Raw genomic sequence first — 17,438 nt, 5'->3', positions numbered from 1 at the left:
ATTATAAATAAGATAACTTTCACACCTAAAGTGGTGGATTAATCAAAAATTCACATCCTCTAACAACGTTGAAAAGGTTCTAAAACAAAAGAGTGCCAACTGCCCACGTTTGATCCAAGTATATCAACACAACTATTATAAAACAAGTTCATACGTATCTGGATGGATATTCGAGGTACCGAATGATGGAAGGCGATCATGGGTTGTGTCCAAACAAGTTGCAAGTGTCAATGACATCCAAAATTGACACCACGATGCCTGAGTCGTGTTGTTGGAAATCACGATGACAAGATGAGATGCGATTTGCATATGAATAACTTTAATATAAAGTACAGACTAGTCAACTAAAGTTGCAACGAGCATGCACACGAGCATAGATCGGCAAAAGAGAACCTCACCCAAGGTCTGATAAAGTTGTAAAACCGTGACACCCAAAGGCTGACAAAGTAAAACCGTGACCTCTAGCAATCCATCTATGAATACTTCACGATCAATCGAAAACAAAATCTTTTGAAATAGTATATCAAACCCTTATTAATCACTTTAAAAAAATGAAATGATTCGAGAATATAAAAACCAAAATGAAACGAAACCGAAGGATCCAATGGCAAAATAGTATTGACATTTGTTCATTTGATCATCAATCAACCATATACATTGGAGAGCCCCTATTTTCATTTGTAACTCATGATTGATCCGGTCGGACCCGCCACAATGATCCAAACCACAGTTATCATGACTCGATTCCNATAAAAAAAAAAAAAAAAAAAAAAAAAAAAAAAAAAAAAAAAAAAACAATAATTCCAACCCATCACAGCCGTCCAATCAAAAGCATCAAGAGCCGTACGTTCAATCATCTCTGCAGCTCCATCATACGCACGAACTCCGTGAAGCACACAAACCCATCCCCGTCCTCATCCACATCCCTTATCATACGCCGACAGTCCTCTAACGTGCACCTCTCATCCCCAATTGATCTATAAACCCCGTGAAGCTCCTCCGCCGAGATCCTCCCATCATGATCCGCGTCAAAAAACTCAAACGTCTCCCGGAGCTCCGACTCCCCTACCGCATCGAACCCCGACCCGACCCGAGCCATCAATTCATCCAACCGGATAAATCCGCCGTCGTCGACTTCGCTCAGCATCATCGCAACCTCCTCCTCCGACGCGATCCGGCTCAAAATCGCCTCCAACTCCTTCCTCGACACAACGACGTCGTTCTCCCGCTGGTCTGAGTCGGAACAGCCAGCGAGGACGCTGGTCGGAGTTCCGTAGCCAGCGGTGTGAGGCTTGAAGAAATTCTCGGACGAAGAGGAGGAGGAAGACGTACCAGAGCCGAAGGACGGCGGATCGGAGCGGGAGACGTCGGCGGAGGGATTCTTCTTGGATCGGAAGAGGCGTTTAGGGCTAAATCGCTTGGGGATTTTCATGGCAGAAAATACAGAAAATAGAGAAGAGAATGAAGAATTTGATAATGGAGAAGGAGAAGAGAATTTGGAGGTGAAAGAGCAGGAGAATTGCCGACTTAAATGGAAGGGATGAGAGCGAGAGATCCGCCATGGCAGCTTCCAGGAAGTTTCGCTCGTAGTGTAACAAGAATCCGCCGCTGAGGACTAATTATATATATATATATATATATATATATATATATATATGGGAAATTAGGTTTTGGTTTTTTTCCTCTTTTTTTTTTATTATTTTAAAATTAAAAAATATTTTTATTAAATAATTGTTAATGGAGAATTTAAGGAGAATCAAAGAATGTGGATTTTTTTGGTTAGGTGGTGGGTAGGGGTATTTTTGTCACACATGAATTTCCTTTATATATAATTTTTATTTTTGGAACCAATAATAATGATAATAAATAATTCAATAGAATTTCTTTAAAAATAAATGAAATTAAATAATGAAAATAAAAATTAGATGAATTATTTTAATGTGTTTAATAATTTCTAAAATTTATAAATAAATAAAAAAAAAATAATAAAATAGTTAAGAGTGGTATATTAGAAATATATGTAAATAAGAACAAAACATTTTAAAATGAAACTTGGTCATGTCACAGGTGAATATTTGGAAAAGGTAATTAAAAAATTAATTTTAAATACAATTTTTATTAGTAAATTTGTGAAAAGGTAATTAAAAAAATAATTTGTTGTAAGAAAAAATAGAAAATAGAAAATGAAAGGGGTGGTGGTGGTGGTGGTGAAGTCTTACCAATAATTTGGGTAATGTATGAGAAAATAGTGAAAGTTTTAGAATTTTCCTTGTTTTTGGGAGACAAGTGGCAGCTAACCATTGGTTCAACGGCTGCATAATTTTATATTATTTAATAATAATTCAACTCAAGAACAACAAAGTCATGGCCACGCAATAAAATATCTCTTTCATTTTCCCAACATTTGAATGCGGAATATGACTCTAAAATGTTTATTATAAATAGCGGAAAACTTAAAACTTTTGTAATACTTCAAGCTGATGGAAAACACTGTTGGGCTTACGTGTTTCAAAACATCACGTTGAGTTCAAAGTAAGATAAAAATAAGATTAGGAATTTTGAATATGTAATGACCCTATGCACGCGCCATCGTCTTTGATCGCAATGTCGCTGTCAATTGTACATAGGCGCCTTGCCTTTACCTGAAAAACAATATGGCACAACCCCACTATAGGGGTCATGCTAATGCAAACACATGCAATCATGATTTAGGGACTTATCTCTAAACATCACAAGGGTGGTCTCTAGTCTTAGACAAATTGTATGTGCAGTACTTCCTTACACATGACTCACACTTGCGAGTGGGAATCCCTAAGGCACTCGCACGCCCCTTGGACCCTCTGGTCAAGCTAATCTGTAGCGACGTCCGGAGGTCAGTGGAACCCATAGTGTCATGCGCCTCATGAACACCCCTCATATGTGCGCATTCACACACATCATCTCTAAGAGAAGTAGCCCTATGCTTATGTACACAAAATATGCATGAGGTCCCTCTAAATCAAATTATACGTCTCTTCTGACACAACCCTCTAGTCTCATCTCTTTGTTATATTATGTAACACGTGCTCATGGATATTTACATTAATATCATTTTCATACTCTTAGGGTTGTGTCTTATGTCAATCTAACGACATGATGCAATATGACATTTATAATCATAAAGCATGCTCAACATGGAAAACATCATCATATCAATAACATCATCATGCATACATCATAATCATCATAAAGCTATCAAGTGCATCAAATATAACATGTAGGTCATGCATCAAGACATAAATAACGTACATACAACATACATCACAGCACAACGTCATACTTATACATCATCATAACTCGTACAATCTAAGGTCACTTACTTGGTTGGCCTTGGCCGAAGTACTCCCTAATTAGCTAAATGTTCAGCGCGAACACTACAGCGGCCAACTCTAGGTCGTGTGTAAGATAGTTCTTTTCATATTCCTTTAGTTGATGAGACGTGTATGCAACTACTTTGCCATGATGCATTAATACACATCTCAATCCTTTCATGGAGGCATCACTATAAATCACATACCCTTCTGAGCTCTCGGGTACTGTGAGTACCGGGGCGGTTATCAATCTCTCTTTTAGATTCTAGAAGCTTTCCTCACAAGCATCATTCCATATAAATAGTACCCTTTTTCTTGTTAACTTTGTTAAAGGCGAGACTATCCTAGCGAAGTCCTGCACGAACCTTCGATAGTATCCCACCAATTCTAGGAAGCTCCTTACTTCTGTTACCGTAGTTGGCCGTTCCCACTTTGTGACCGCTTCGACCTTAGTGAGATCTACAGATATTTCGTCCTTTGACATCACGTGTCCCAGGAAAGAGATTTGTCGTAACCAAAATTCACACTTGGAGAACTTGGCGTACAACTGTTCTCTCTTAGGGTGGTTATGACTTTTCGGAGGTGTTCTTGGTGTTTTAGGTATGTTTTCAAGTACACTAAGATGTCATCTATGAACACGATCACGAATGTGTCTAGACAGTCCTTGAATACCAGGTTCATTAACTCCATAAACATACCTGAGGCATTGGTGAGACCAAATGACATCAGTACGAATTCGTAGTGACTGTACCTTGTCCTAAACGCTGTTTTTTGTACGTCTTTTTCATTTATCCTACTTTGGTGGTAACTGGACTAGAGATCTATCTTGGAAAATACGGTTGCCTATCTGAATTGTCCTAGGCAGAGAATATTTGTTCTTTATGGTTCTCTTATTTAGCTCTCTGTAATTGATGCACATATTCATCGATCCATCTTTTTTCTTAACAAACAACACTGGCGCACCTCAGATGAATACGCTAGGTCGAATGAACTCTTTATCCCGTAAGTCTTGCAATTTCTCCTTGAGTTTTGTTAAGGATATTTAGTAATAAATTATAGTTTACCATATATCATATTTGATATTTTATTATAAAGCAAATATCTTTATATTTTCCTTATTACTAGAGGTATCTTTCCAATTTATTGTTATTTCCGTTTATTACTCTTTCCATATCCTTATAATTTATTTAATTATAAACAAGATAACTTTCACACCATTTAAATGGGGTGGATTAAGCAAACATTCTCATGGTATCAGAGGTCTTTCGAATTAACAACCTTGATCCCTATTTTCAATGGCTTCTGAATCTCCTACTCATCTTCTTTTCCACCACCCTGCTGGCTTTGACGTCGTAGGGGCAGTCTCCATGATTGCCACATGCGGAGCCGATTGATTACTCTTCGGCTCTACCCTTTTGACCTCCAAATCACCATTTGCCATACTTTGTACATACAAACCTCACCTTTTCCAACACAATCGATTTTCCCTCAACCAACATAGTCTCTTTCATTTTCTTCCCAATCTTCCCTTCATCCTTCACAGAAATCCTAACCTAAACGTATCAACCTTTTGCAGAGATTTACCTTTGGAATCTAGGCGCCGCACTAGCCTCTTCGCCAACCAAGTTGCCTCCACCCTTCTAGCCAAAATTGGCTCCTTCGCCCAATGTGGCGACTCTTCCAACTTCAACATTGTCTTTGTCCCTTTGCTCTAGGTTTCCTCTTCTACTTCTTGGGTTGACATATTCTCACCAGAGCCAAGGTAGCATCGTCGGTAAGCGACGATCTCTCTTCATGGGTTAGACATATTCTCGCTGAAGCCAAGGTAGCATCGCCGCTAAGCATCGATCCCTCTGCAGTTTTCGATGGTCAAGAAGTGTTTCTCTACGCCTCCTCCGAACCAGGTAGTTGACAGCTTCACGAAAAGTGTTTCTCAACCTCTTTTTGAATTTTTTAGATCCAAGCTTCATGTTCGTTCAAATCCGACGCTCATCTTACGGTGGGGTGTTAAGGGTATTTAGTAATAAATTATAGTTTACCATATATATTATATTTGATATTTTATTATAAGGAAAATATCTTTATATTTTTCTTATTACCAGACGTATCTTTTCATTTATTGTTATTTCCGGTTATTACTCTTTTCATATACTTGTAATTTATTTAATTATAAATAAGATAACTTTCATACTATTTAGTTGTGGTGGATTAAGCAAACATTCTCAAGTTCCTTCAACTATGTTGGCGCCATGTGATAGGATGCTTTGGATATAGGCCCAGTTCCGGGCTTGAGTTCGAGACAAATTCGATCGCTCGGGAAGGGGGTATTCCAGGTAGGTCATCCGAAAATATATCCAAGAACTCATTTACTATTGGCACGTTTTCTAGGATCTTTTATTTTCCTCTTAAGTCTACTGCACATGCTAATATCGCCCATCCGCCTTGTTGGACTAACCTCTTTGCTTTCATTATCGAGACTACCTTGGGGGTAATCCCGGTACTTGTGCCTTTAAATTTAAAGGTAGGTCCTGCTGGTGGTGAAAATTTTACCTCCTTTTTATAATCTATACTAGCACGACTTTCAGCTAGCCAACTCATGCCTAGTATGACGTCGAAGTCTGTCATGTTTACTATCATCAGGTCAACGCTTAGCGTTTGGTTCCCTATGATTACTTGGTCATCCTTTACTCTATCCTTATCTACTAAGTCTACCCCCGAAGGGGTGCTTATAGACATTTCATGCAATAAGGGTTTTAATTTGAACCCTGCTTGTACAACAAAAGGCATAGAAATAAAGGAATGCGTAGAACCATAATCAAATAAGGTAAAAGCGAAATGACCTAAAATAGATAGTATACTTGTCACCATGGTGTCGGACTTCCCAATGTCCTTGCTCGTAGATGCGTAGGCCCTAGCTCACTCGTGGTGGCGCTGGTTGTTCCATTTGCTCTACTACTCTAAGCGTATCTAGTTGTGCTTCAACGTTTCTGGCCGTGCAGTTCACAGCGATGTGCCCTTCTTGACTAGATCTGTAACATGCTCGGATGCCAGCCATGCACCTCCCACCATGCATTCTTCCACAGATAGTGCACCCTTCTTCTCTCCTTCCCCTAGCCCCATCTTGCTTTATGTTCCTATCAATACGTAGATGAGGGTGTCACTCATTCTATCTTGGAGAATGTCTATTGTTAGAATGGTGCCTATGTGCTAGTGGCGGACGATCAGAGCCCTCTGATTCATGTGGGCGCTTCTACCTAATTATTGCTAGCTCCTCATGTCGTTTCTCATCCTTTGGTTTCTCTCTAGCCTTGGTAGTTCTCAAGGCTTCCTCATAGGTCTTTGGGTTGAACGCTTCCAGCATGCGATGGATCCTTGGTTCCAGGCCCAGTACAAACTTCTCTGTCATCTTTTCTTCGGTGTCTACCATGGACGACGCAAATCTCTAGAGTCTCTTAAACTCTCGGTTGTATTTCTCCACTATGAGTCTGCCTTGTACCAGATGGGCGAACTCCTACTACCTCTTAAGTCGCTCTAACATAGGATAATATTTTTTAAGGCCTCCTTAAACTATTCCCAGTCCATAGGTCCCCCTTCTAGGTTAAGAAGGGTTTTGCTATCTCTCCACCATATCTCTACATCCTTATGTAGGACGAATGTTACACAGGCAACCTTTTGGTTCTCTAGGCACTCTACAGTCTCAAAGGTGGTTTCTACAGCTACAATACATTTGGGCTTATGGGGTCTTTTAAGGAACTGGCAAATGGTTGAGGGTTTTGAAATCCTTTGTCCATAGGTTGTGTAGTGTTTACTGGGGCGTTGGCCTGAGCATTAGCTTGTGCCTGGGCCTGTTGGCTGGCTAGTAGATTGGCTTGCTGAGTGGTTACTAGGGTTTGAATTAGAGCTTGGATAGACTCAAACATTAGCTTAGTACTAGCATCTACTCCAGCGGTTGGGTAAAGCCTCAGGTGCAGCTTCTAATGCTGGAGCAGGCTTGGGTGGAGGTTCAACTTGTGGTGGAGGCTCATCTTGTAGTGGAGGCACAACTTGTAGTGGAGGCGCTAGAGGTGGTAGCGTAACTGGTGGTAAGATGGGCGGCAATGTTAACTGTTACCGACCTAGTCTTTGATCCTTCTCGAGGTGGGCCCTCTACTACCACACCTCACCCTATTCCTCTAAGACGGGGTCACCCCCTTCCTCGTCTTCCTCTTCCTCTTCTTCGTTCTAGATAAAGTTGCTTAAGTCTTAAGGCCTTAATACTATGCAAACATAAATAAAAATATACATGTTATACAATACATCATAATTCTACATGTCATACATCATATCATACTCATTAATAAATACTTAAAATATACAATGATTTTAGCCATATTAACAAGAAAATGCATGTGAGTTCGAAAACGTTTCTCTTTTCTTATCTTATGCAAGGTGTACCTAATGGTGATAGGGCATCGATGTTGGGACCATGGAGCGTGTCAAGCCTACATCGTAAGCTAGTCTACAAAATCTAAAACCTAGAGCTCTGATACCAACTATAACGACCCTAAATTTCTACATATTCAAAGTCGCCACTAACATCTCATGCTCATCTTCAATGCAGAATATAAATCTAAAATGCTCATCATAAATAGTGGAAAATTTAAAACTTTTGTATTACTTCATACTGATAGAAAACACTGATGGGTTTACGTGTTTCAAAACATCATGGTGGAGTTTAAAATAAGATAAAAAATAAAAAAACAAATTAAATAATTTAAATAAATGAAATGCAAACACCCTATTCTAACCTAACACTAGAAATTTTAAATATGCAGCTATTTGATCGCGATGTCGTCAACCATACATGGGCGCCTTGCCTTTACCTCAAAAACAATATGGCACACGGCCTAAGTATTTCGAATACTCAATAAGTAACCACATCATAGGGGCCATGCTAATGCAAACACATTCAATCATGATTTAGGGACCTATCTCTAAACATCATAAGGGTGACCTTCAGCCTCAAACAATTTAGATGTGTAGTACTTTCTTACACAACTCATACGTAAATAGATGTATAATGGAGAAACCAACCTTTAGACTCTTATTCGTGGTGGAGTGCTCCGAGTAGGATGGATCCGAACTAATTAATTTATTTTTCTATTATAGCAATATATATATATATATATATATATATATATTAAAAAATAATAAATTATAAGACGATATATATTTGTAATCTATCCATAATTTTTTAATTCAAATAAATATGAATAAGTCTAAAAAAAAATACATATATTTATAAGAATTAACCAAAAGAAACTAAGAAATTATACTTAAAACTATAGTGGTTAATTAATAATGTCTAATTAAATTAATAAAAATATTTTTAATTTTTCAAAAGTTTTAACAATATTTTTAAATTTTAAAAAATCTTTATAGCTTTTTAAATAAATTTTAAAATATATTTATGAACTATAAGGTATCGATAAACGATTTTTAATCTATATATTAATGACAATAATTTTTTTTAATTTTCTTTTACAAAGATAAAGAGTGTAACAGCTGCTTTTAAAATTTCATTGGTATTTTTTAAATATAATATTAACAGTAAAGGTATTTTTAAATGATTTAAAAAAATTAGAAAGGTATTAATAAAAAATTTTAAAATTGAAGATTATTTATCCAACACTATTAATAGATTTTTTTTTTAATTTAAGGGTATTAATAAAAAAATTTAAAAGCTTTTAAATTTAAAAATATTACTAAAACTTTTAAAAATTTAAATATATATATAATTTTTTTTTTATTAATTTAGACGTGTTATTACACCCATCCATTGAAATAATCTACCTTTAATAAACTTAATTTTTTTTCTTTTCAAATCCAATGCACCTCTTAAATCATTAATAAATATGAACAACACTCATATTTAAAGGGTTAAAAACAATTCGTATTTGGAAATGACACGACCCATGTCCAGTATTTGAATCAAAATTACTTTAGAATTCGTATTTGGAACCTGATGGTCTCGACATTCCTCTGCATCTCCAACGACATGGTCATGTTACTTACTCTTCACTCACATGTATGCTAGAAAATCCAAGTAAAGCACGCTTAACCATGAAGTTTCTATGATTGAGCCACCGAAAAGGTAAATGTGCCTTGTTCGCTCTCATTTTGACGTGGTCTCGATTCATTTATGTACCACTGCTTTACTTAAGTGTCACTAATTTCTAGAAATTTTTGAACTTTTGACAGCGTGTAAGTTAATAAACTTTCAATATTAAAATGTATAATAGGTTTCTAAACTTTAATGATATATTTCTCTTAATTTTTTTAATATATCATGAATATATATAAAATTAAAAGTTTATTTGATAATATACAAAATTAGATGTCTAATAATTGAATTTGCTTGTAAAAAACCCGTCTTATTATTGTAACAACTCAATTTCACGATTAATGAATATTGTTTATTTTGGCTTGTTACGTATATTCATCAATATCATGGTTTTAAAACGTGTCTGTTAGAGAGAAGTTTCCACACGTTTATACGAATTGTTTCGTTCCCCTACAACCAATGTGGAATTTCACAATCTACTCTCTTGGGGGTCTAACATCCTCGTTGGCACACTGTCCGATAACGGGCTCTGATACTATTTATAACAGTCATAATATTCATTTTGTCCCATTACGTATCGCTATCAGTCTTATAATTTTAAAACGTATCTACTAGGAAAAGGTTTTCACGTCCTTATATGAAATGTTTCGTTTTTCTCTACAACCAACCAACGTGGGATCTCAGGATTGTTTTGGTTGAAATTGTGTTTGTGGAAGTCGTGTATAAATATTAAGACTTAGTCTATTATAATAGAGATATTAATTCCATTAAAAAAATAATTAATTTTATTATTATCTTAATTTAGTTTTTAATTTCTTTACAATAAAAAAAATTGCAAATTTATCCATAACTTTTTTAATTTATTTATTTATAATTTTTATTATCCCAATTTTATCTTCAATCCTGATCTAAATCCCGAGCATGAGTCTGAGTTGTTGTATTATCTATTTGAACATTAGTTGATATACCTTAAAAAGTTAAATTCTATCCTTTCGACCACAAATAAAAGCTACATATTTAGTTATATTTCATTAATATATCAGTAGTATATTTCGATTCGGCAGTTCGATCTATGATTTATCATTCATGGACGTTGATAAGATCCTTCCATTTAGCAGCACCTTAGGATGGCATAGCCTTAAAGTTAAGGGCGAGGTTCAAACGAAGAAAGGCTTACGGTGGATACCTAGGCACCCAGAGACGAGGAAGGGCGTAGTAAGCGACGAAATGCTTCGGGGAGTTGAAAATAAGCGTAGATCCGGAGATTCCCGAATAGGTCAACCTTTCAAACTGCTGCTGAATCCATGAGCAGGCAAGAGACAACCTGGCGAACTGAAACATCTTAGTAGCCAGAGGGAAAGAAAGCAAAAGCGATTCCCGTAGTAGCGGCGAGCGAAATGGGAGCAGCCTAAACCGTGAAAACGGGGTTGTGGGAGAGCAATACAAGCGTCGTGCTGCTAGGCGAAGCGGTGGAGTGCTGCACCCTAGATGGCGAGAGTCCAGTAGCCGAAAGCATCACTAGCTTACGCTCTGACCCGAGTAGTATGGGGCACGTGGAATCCCGTGTGAATCAGCAAGGACCAACTTGCAAGGCTAAATACTCCTGGGTGAACGATGAATGATACTACTCGTTATTATTAGTTTGTGAATAATATATTATCGCTCGTTCATAATTTCTTTAAACTATAATATTATTATATCATACCAATAATGTTTTTATATCATTAACATTACTTTTAAAACTATTATGAAAATTAAAAATATTTGACATGTAACTGATGATAATGATGAGTTGTGACTTCTGAATGTTTGATATTTAAACTCTATGAAATTTTAATAATTAATATAACATGTATCGCATTGCTTGCTTCTGAATGTTTGATATTTAAACTCAATCCAACATATTCGATTTACTCTAGCCACATATAAATTTGGACATTAGAGAAATGGGGTGAATCACCCCGATCTTAATCGCATTGCTTGCTTCCCGCTTGCAAACAGAAACTCCATCTTCAACCTTTATCTCGAAAACATCCCGACAACTCAATCTAACCTAACTCAAAAATAGAAGATTAGGTTTGATTGAGTCGTGAACTCTATTTGAATTACTCGGGTCACTAATCCAAACAACCTAAAAATTTGAATTGGTCCAAAAAAAATTCAATTCAATTCAATATATTCGGTTTACTCGTAGCCACACATATATATATATATATATATATATATATAAATTTGGAAGAAAAAAAAAAAGCAAAAGGCAGCTGGATTCCAAATACCAAGAAGAAAGCAACAATGATATGAACTTCACATGGCAATGTCTTGATCCAAAGAGAATGTGTCATAAAAAAGACAAAACAAATCAAAACAAAACCAAAAGCTTTAAAATAATGGTAGTAAGTTTCCAAGAAACTCTCCATACAATTACGTGCTCATTTAGTGCATCCTTTCACTTCTTCAAATAACCGTAATAGTCCAATTTCACTACTAATAGATATTATCTACTTTGACCCGTTACATATCGACGTCAACCTCATAGTTTTAAAACGTGTCTCTAGGGATAAGTGTAAGATCTCACATTGATCGGAGTGTTGAACGAAACACTCTTTATCAAAGTATAGAAATAAGCTCAAAGAAAATAATATCTGCTAGCTGTAGATTTGGATCATTACAATAGATTTTCACGCCCTTATAAGGAATGCTTGTTCCCCTCTCCAACCAATGTGGAGTTATGTCATGGGAACCTTAAGATCAGTTTATAAGCACTAATTTTAAGTTATAAGTCATTATTTTTATTGTTCAAGTAGTTGTCGAGTGGCACACATAAAAGCTATAAACGAACGAAGAAATTCGAATTTCTAACTTTTCGAACGAGGATCGAGGATATACAACAGCTACCAACCAAAACCAAAAATATTTATTCATCTATCAGAGAAAAGATGGCATCCATGTTACCATGAACCCTTCAGTTCTTTTTGCCTATTTACATGACATACATCCCTAACAACGCTTTGATATATTCACAATTCCACAATGAAATCCCTCAACTAAGTGTATATTTCAGTGTGATTAGAAGCTATGGAGTTTTTTTTGTTCTTCCCATCTCCTAACAACTACAGAACACAACATGCTTGTAGAAACGAGCTCGACGAAATTAAGAATCCATAGATACCTGGTCTCGGCCATCGTGTAGTTGCTCGGAATGATTCGCCAGATCATTTTCGGGAGATGATTCCTTTAAGCAGGCTTTTGGTGTAACATCTTCATTGCCATCGTCGAAATCAGATGCCGAGCTAGCATCGATATACTTGTCCGAACAATCAATTTGCAAGCATTCAACTTCACTATTTTGAGTTTCGGAATCATGGCTCCTATTTGTCAAAGTCAAATCTTCCTTCTTTACGATGTTGAAAACGATCCCATTTGGTTTTCTTTCTGGCTGCAAAAAGTCTCCTTCATTTAAAAGAATGCTCGAAGAAACTCGATTGCTGAGCTCCCGTGTGTCGAAATCTGGGCTCTCTGAACTCCGCTCAGACATGGTTCGAGGACTTTGAGAATTTTGGCTACCACCAATGAGCTGAAACACGTTGGAATTAGCTACCAAACCTTTGTTGAGGTCATCAAGGTCCAAATTCTGAACGAAGTCGATGAACTTATTAGCTGAGGCTGTCCTCATTAATGGCCCACCCGACCTAGTCCAAGTATTCAAATCGATATTTTCGGATTCGCTATCGCTACCCTCAAACATACTACGGTGAGTTCGCAACATTCTACTGGAGGATCCTGCACCTATCGATCCACCAACACCTTGATGGTGTGTCGTCGGAGTATCAGTCAGGTATTCTTCTTCGAGCGAACCAGTTGAGTTTTCTCGTGCTATGCAGTTCCAGGAGGGAATTCTTCTTGAAGCACTGAACTTGACTGGGATCGAAGGGCCATGTGAGGTGGTACCGGTAGCAGCGGCGGCAGCAGCAGCTCTTTCGGCGCTCCTTTTCAGCCGTCGCATATGGTTGAGAATTGTAACGCATTCATCTAGAGCAAGCTCAATGCCACAATTGGCTTTTATTGCTGACAGCTTCTCCCAGGTGCACCTCCTACCTTGGTTGGCCGACTTTTGAAGATCCAAATGCGTAGGATTTTGTATAATTTTTGAGTACTGTAACGAAAAAAAAAAAAAGTCATCAATGCTACATATTCGTCGTTCAAACTCGGTTATGCTAGTAATTATTTGGTCTAACATTGTGCGACCATTCTTATAAGTTGTTGAACTTTGTAGTGTCTTCTAACACGAAAATACCTGAGCAAGGGTAGCGGGCATGACAACGGTGACATCGCCTTCCCAATCTTGAGCAAAAAGCCTTGCAATTCCTCCCAATCGAAAACCGAGCTCCAAAACTTGGTTGCATCTATGCTTCACCTCCATTTCAACAAGATGAGCGAGCTACATAACAATATCATGAAAATTCCGACTGTGAGAAAATTACAAATGATAGAATAGACAAATAACATGCAAATCATAACGCTAAGGATACCTTGAAAATGTCATAAACAGGTTGATTAATTGAAAATGTCACACAGCAGTATATGAGAAGATAAATCAAATTGTCAATGTATTCTATTTCTGACATATATTGAACATTTGGGTTCTTATAAAAAGGGGAAAACTAAGGATATCTTCAATTAAATGTCCAAGCAGCTCATGAGAATCAGAGAACAAACAATTCATTTCCCAACCGTGTAACCGCCCGAGCTCATTACTAGTAGATATTGTCTGCTTTGGCCCGTTATGTATTGCTGTCAGCCTCATGGTTTTAAAATGCATCTTTTAGGGAGAGGTTTCCACACCCTTGAAAGTAATGCTTCGTTTCCCTCTCCAACCGATGTGGGATCTCACAATCTAAGGGGGGTCCAACATCCCCGCTAGCACACTGCCCAGTGTTTGGCTCTGATACCATTAGTAACAACTCAAGGCCACCGCTAGCAGATATTGTCTGCTTTGGTCCATTACATATCGCCGTCAGTCTCACAGTTTTAAAGCGCGTCTTATGTCTCACAGTTTTAAAGCGCGTCTTATAAGAAAGGTTTCCGCACCCTTATAAGGAATGTTTCGTTCCCCTCTCCAACCTATGTGGGATCTCACAATTCACCCCCTTGGGGGCCAGCATCCTTGCTGGCACACTGCCTGGTGTCCGACTTTGATACCTTTTATAACAACTCAAGCCCACCGCTAGCTGACATTGTCCGCTTTGACTTGTTACGTATTGCCATCAGTCTCACAATTTTAAAACGCGTCTTATAGGGAGAAGTTTCCACACCCTTAGAAAGAATGCTTTGTTCCCCTCTTCAACCGATGTGGGATCTCACAAACCGTTACTGTTTTTTGTTTTATTTGGCCCCATACAAAGTTAGCATACTTGTTTTAGACTTGCAACGCAGGAAAATATGGACATTGAAGAAAACTAGTCGGAACAAATACAAAACAAGGTTCCGAGTATAAGTTGGCATACCTTGGCAGCAAAATTTCCACCATAAGCTCTGATGAATTCTTTCATTCGCAATAATGGCGCAATATGGGGATTAGCCTGACTGACAATAAAATGGTTAACATTGAACAATTCTTTCAATTGCATCATTGGTAAATCAATCTCCAAGCTGCCATCTCTCCAGCGACGCGCAGATGTGCCCGAGCCCTCCTCAGGATCCAAATTAAACGGCGGATGATAGGGAACAAGCTCTCCACTCCTGTTCTTGGCCATTAATTCTTGAGCCTCAAAAAGGCCCGGGAATGCACAAGATGCTGTCACAGCACTCCATATCACAACATGAGGAGATGTCAAGTAGTTAAGACATCTAGGCGGCTCGTGCTTCCTGGGAGAACAAACCGTTATCCCAAGAATTCTCCCCGTCATGTCGTAAGCTTCCTGAAAAGTTAGGTTGCTGGTGAGCTGTCTTAACATCATTTGTAATTGTCGAATCTCGTGAACAGCGCCTTGTATCATTACCCTCCTTACCACAGTAAAAATACCACCCATCTGGTCAAAAAACTGTAATGAATGCCATGAATCCTCAAAGAAGCTTTGTAGCTCAGGCCAGGACCTAGTGGCAACCACAGCACACATGATGGATCCCACACTCGAACCAGCAATTATTCTAGGCAAAAGTTTATTCTCTACCAGAGTTTTAACAACTCCTGTATGAAAAGCTCCAAGTGAAGCACCTCCACTTAAGAGTAGAGCAGTCCTCCCGAACGTATGCCTCGTTTCATGCATGAACGCAAGCTTCTCTTCCAATAACAGCTCCTCCGAATCCGAGTCACAAACCAATCTCAACTGAGTCGAAACCTCATTTATGTATTCCTTTATGAGTTTCGGAATTTGAAGCCTACCCTTGTGTAATTCAGGGTTGCACATATTACCAAGATTTCGAAAAAGATCAGCTCTCATCCAAAATATTATATCTCTAAGAGATCCCTCCTGACGTCGACGACGAAGCTCTTGAAGCTTGTTCCTCACCAACTCTACATCATAAAGGTTTGACTCGTTCATTTTCGGAGTCTCTTTATCAAGCATTTTAGCAGCATGAGCCCATTCCTCATAAGTCAAAGCAGATCTCATCATATTTCTCCAAAACTTCCTTCGGTATGCCAATTCGGCCCGCTCTTTGACACTCGTGTACCGTTTCAACAGAAAAGCAATAATCGTCACCATCGCCAATATCCCCTGTGGATTTCTAGGATGCATCCATGATAATATAGGTGCAACAAGGGCCTTAAGTCTATATATGATATGCAGCAATACACGAAATATTTGGTGCCTCAATTGTGACACTGATTTACAAAATAGAATCCTGAAAGCAACTGTTCGACCAACAATGGTTGAAGGCCCAATAGAAAAGGAACCAACACTAGCATCATTACTAATGTCCATAATTCTTAAAAAGGACTGCAATCAATCTCCCACAGACTAGAATTGGTTTATAGCTACGATCAACGGGAACAAAAACTGATCCCCAGATGAATCAAGAGTTAAGAAAGTCTCTAAAATTGCTTCAAATTGAACAGAACACTCAAATTCTTCAGATCTTCAAAATAAATTAACAGGAGAAAACAAAATGATCACCAAATGAGAAGAAGAACAATGTAAATGTCAGAATTAAACCTCAGTATGGCGAAGAACTCCTCAATCTGACCAACAACAACAATGGGATCCTCAAATCCAAACGAAAACCCACTAAGAAACCCAAATTTAACTCGTATAAACGCACAAAGAACACGAATATATCGATCAATGGGAACAAAAACTGAACCCCAGATGAATTAAGAGTGAAGGAAGTCTGTAAAATTGCTTCAAATTCAGCAGAACACTCAAATTCTTCCGACCTTCAAAATAAATCAGCAGGAGAAAACAAAATGATCGCCAAAGGAGAACGATGTAAATGTCAGAACTAAACCTCAGTATGGCGAAGAACTCCTCCTCAAATCCAAACGAAAGCCATTAAGAAACCCTAAATTTAACTAAATCGATCAAGCAACCAGTCGGAGTCTCCGAAAACAAAGAAACTAAATCCCCAAATCAGAAAACGAATCAAACGGATAACAGAAAGAAGAACAAAAGCGGCAATACAATCAGCGAAACAAAAAGAATTGAGTGATCCACAGGAGAACACAAATAAACGAAGAAGTGAAAGCCGAATCGGTTGGAAAAGTATGAAAGTGAGGAGGCGAATCGAAAGAGGGGTTTATTGAGAAACGTGAAGAGGATAACGATAATGATAATGGTGACAACACATCGCGGTGTCTGAATCAGCGATTTGACTGTAGAAGATTCGATGAGGCAAGCAAGAAGATGATGAACAATAAGAAATCATCCCCAAATTACTTCCTTCGGAAGATTTCGCTGAATCTCTGAATTTTGAGATTTCCATATTAAACAAAAAAAAAAAACCTATGGTTTCAATTCAAATTGCGGCTCTTCCGTTCAAGATTTTGT

General features: G+C 37.8%; 3 protein-coding genes across 3 annotated transcripts in view; all 3 read right to left on the bottom strand.

The window, feature by feature from the left end:
* LOC111467230 (MDIS1-interacting receptor like kinase 2-like) overlaps positions 1-12,592 on the bottom strand; it is a 23,815-nt gene extending 11,223 nt beyond the window's left edge. The window contains exons 1-2 of the mRNA XM_023112071.1: positions 12,565-12,592; positions 7,669-7,679 (exon numbers count right to left, since the gene is read on the bottom strand). Coding sequence (XP_022967839.1) covers positions 7,669-7,679; positions 12,565-12,579 — 26 coding nt within the window. The 5' untranslated portion in view covers positions 12,580-12,592. The remainder of the gene's footprint in view (positions 1-7,668; positions 7,680-12,564) is intronic.
* Positions 598-1,611, bottom strand: LOC111467281 (probable calcium-binding protein CML36). The gene has a single exon (XM_023112139.1). It carries the CDS (start codon positions 1,430-1,432, stop codon positions 854-856), a length of 579 nt encoding a protein of 192 aa, XP_022967907.1. The 5' UTR covers positions 1,433-1,611; the 3' UTR covers positions 598-853.
* LOC111467158 (triacylglycerol lipase SDP1-like) lies at positions 12,337-17,438 on the bottom strand. Its single transcript, XM_023111945.1, has 3 exons — positions 14,958-17,438; positions 13,748-13,891; positions 12,337-13,606 (listed from the first exon to the last, which is right to left on the bottom strand). Exons 1-3 carry the CDS (start codon positions 16,374-16,376, stop codon positions 12,605-12,607), a joined length of 2,565 nt encoding a protein of 854 aa, XP_022967713.1. The 5' UTR covers positions 16,377-17,438; the 3' UTR covers positions 12,337-12,604.

Source organism: Cucurbita maxima, unplaced genomic scaffold, assembly GCF_002738345.1.
Source record: "Cucurbita maxima cultivar Rimu unplaced genomic scaffold, Cmax_1.0 Cma_Scf00033, whole genome shotgun sequence".
NCBI classification, from domain to species: domain Eukaryota; kingdom Viridiplantae; phylum Streptophyta; class Magnoliopsida; order Cucurbitales; family Cucurbitaceae; genus Cucurbita; species Cucurbita maxima.
Note: the sequence above shows the minus strand (reverse complement) of the source record. Positions and strands in the feature narration are given on the sequence as shown.

Excerpts from the sequence above, each read along its gene's own strand:
- LOC111467281 (XM_023112139.1), bottom strand. The coding sequence starts at position 1,432 with ATGAAAATCCCCAAGCGATTTAGCCCTAAACGCCTCTTCCGATCCAAG.
- LOC111467158 (XM_023111945.1), bottom strand. The coding sequence starts at position 16,376 with ATGGACATTAGTAATGATGCTAGTGTTGGTTCCTTTTCTATTGGGCCT. Across the intron at positions 13,892-14,957 it reads GTGGAAATTTTGCTGCCAAG|CTCGCTCATCTTGTTGAAAT; the intron begins GTATGCCAACTT and ends ATTGTTATGTAG. Across the intron at positions 13,607-13,747 it reads TGCCCGCTACCCTTGCTCAG|TACTCAAAAATTATACAAAA; the intron begins GTATTTTCGTGT and ends TTTTCGTTACAG.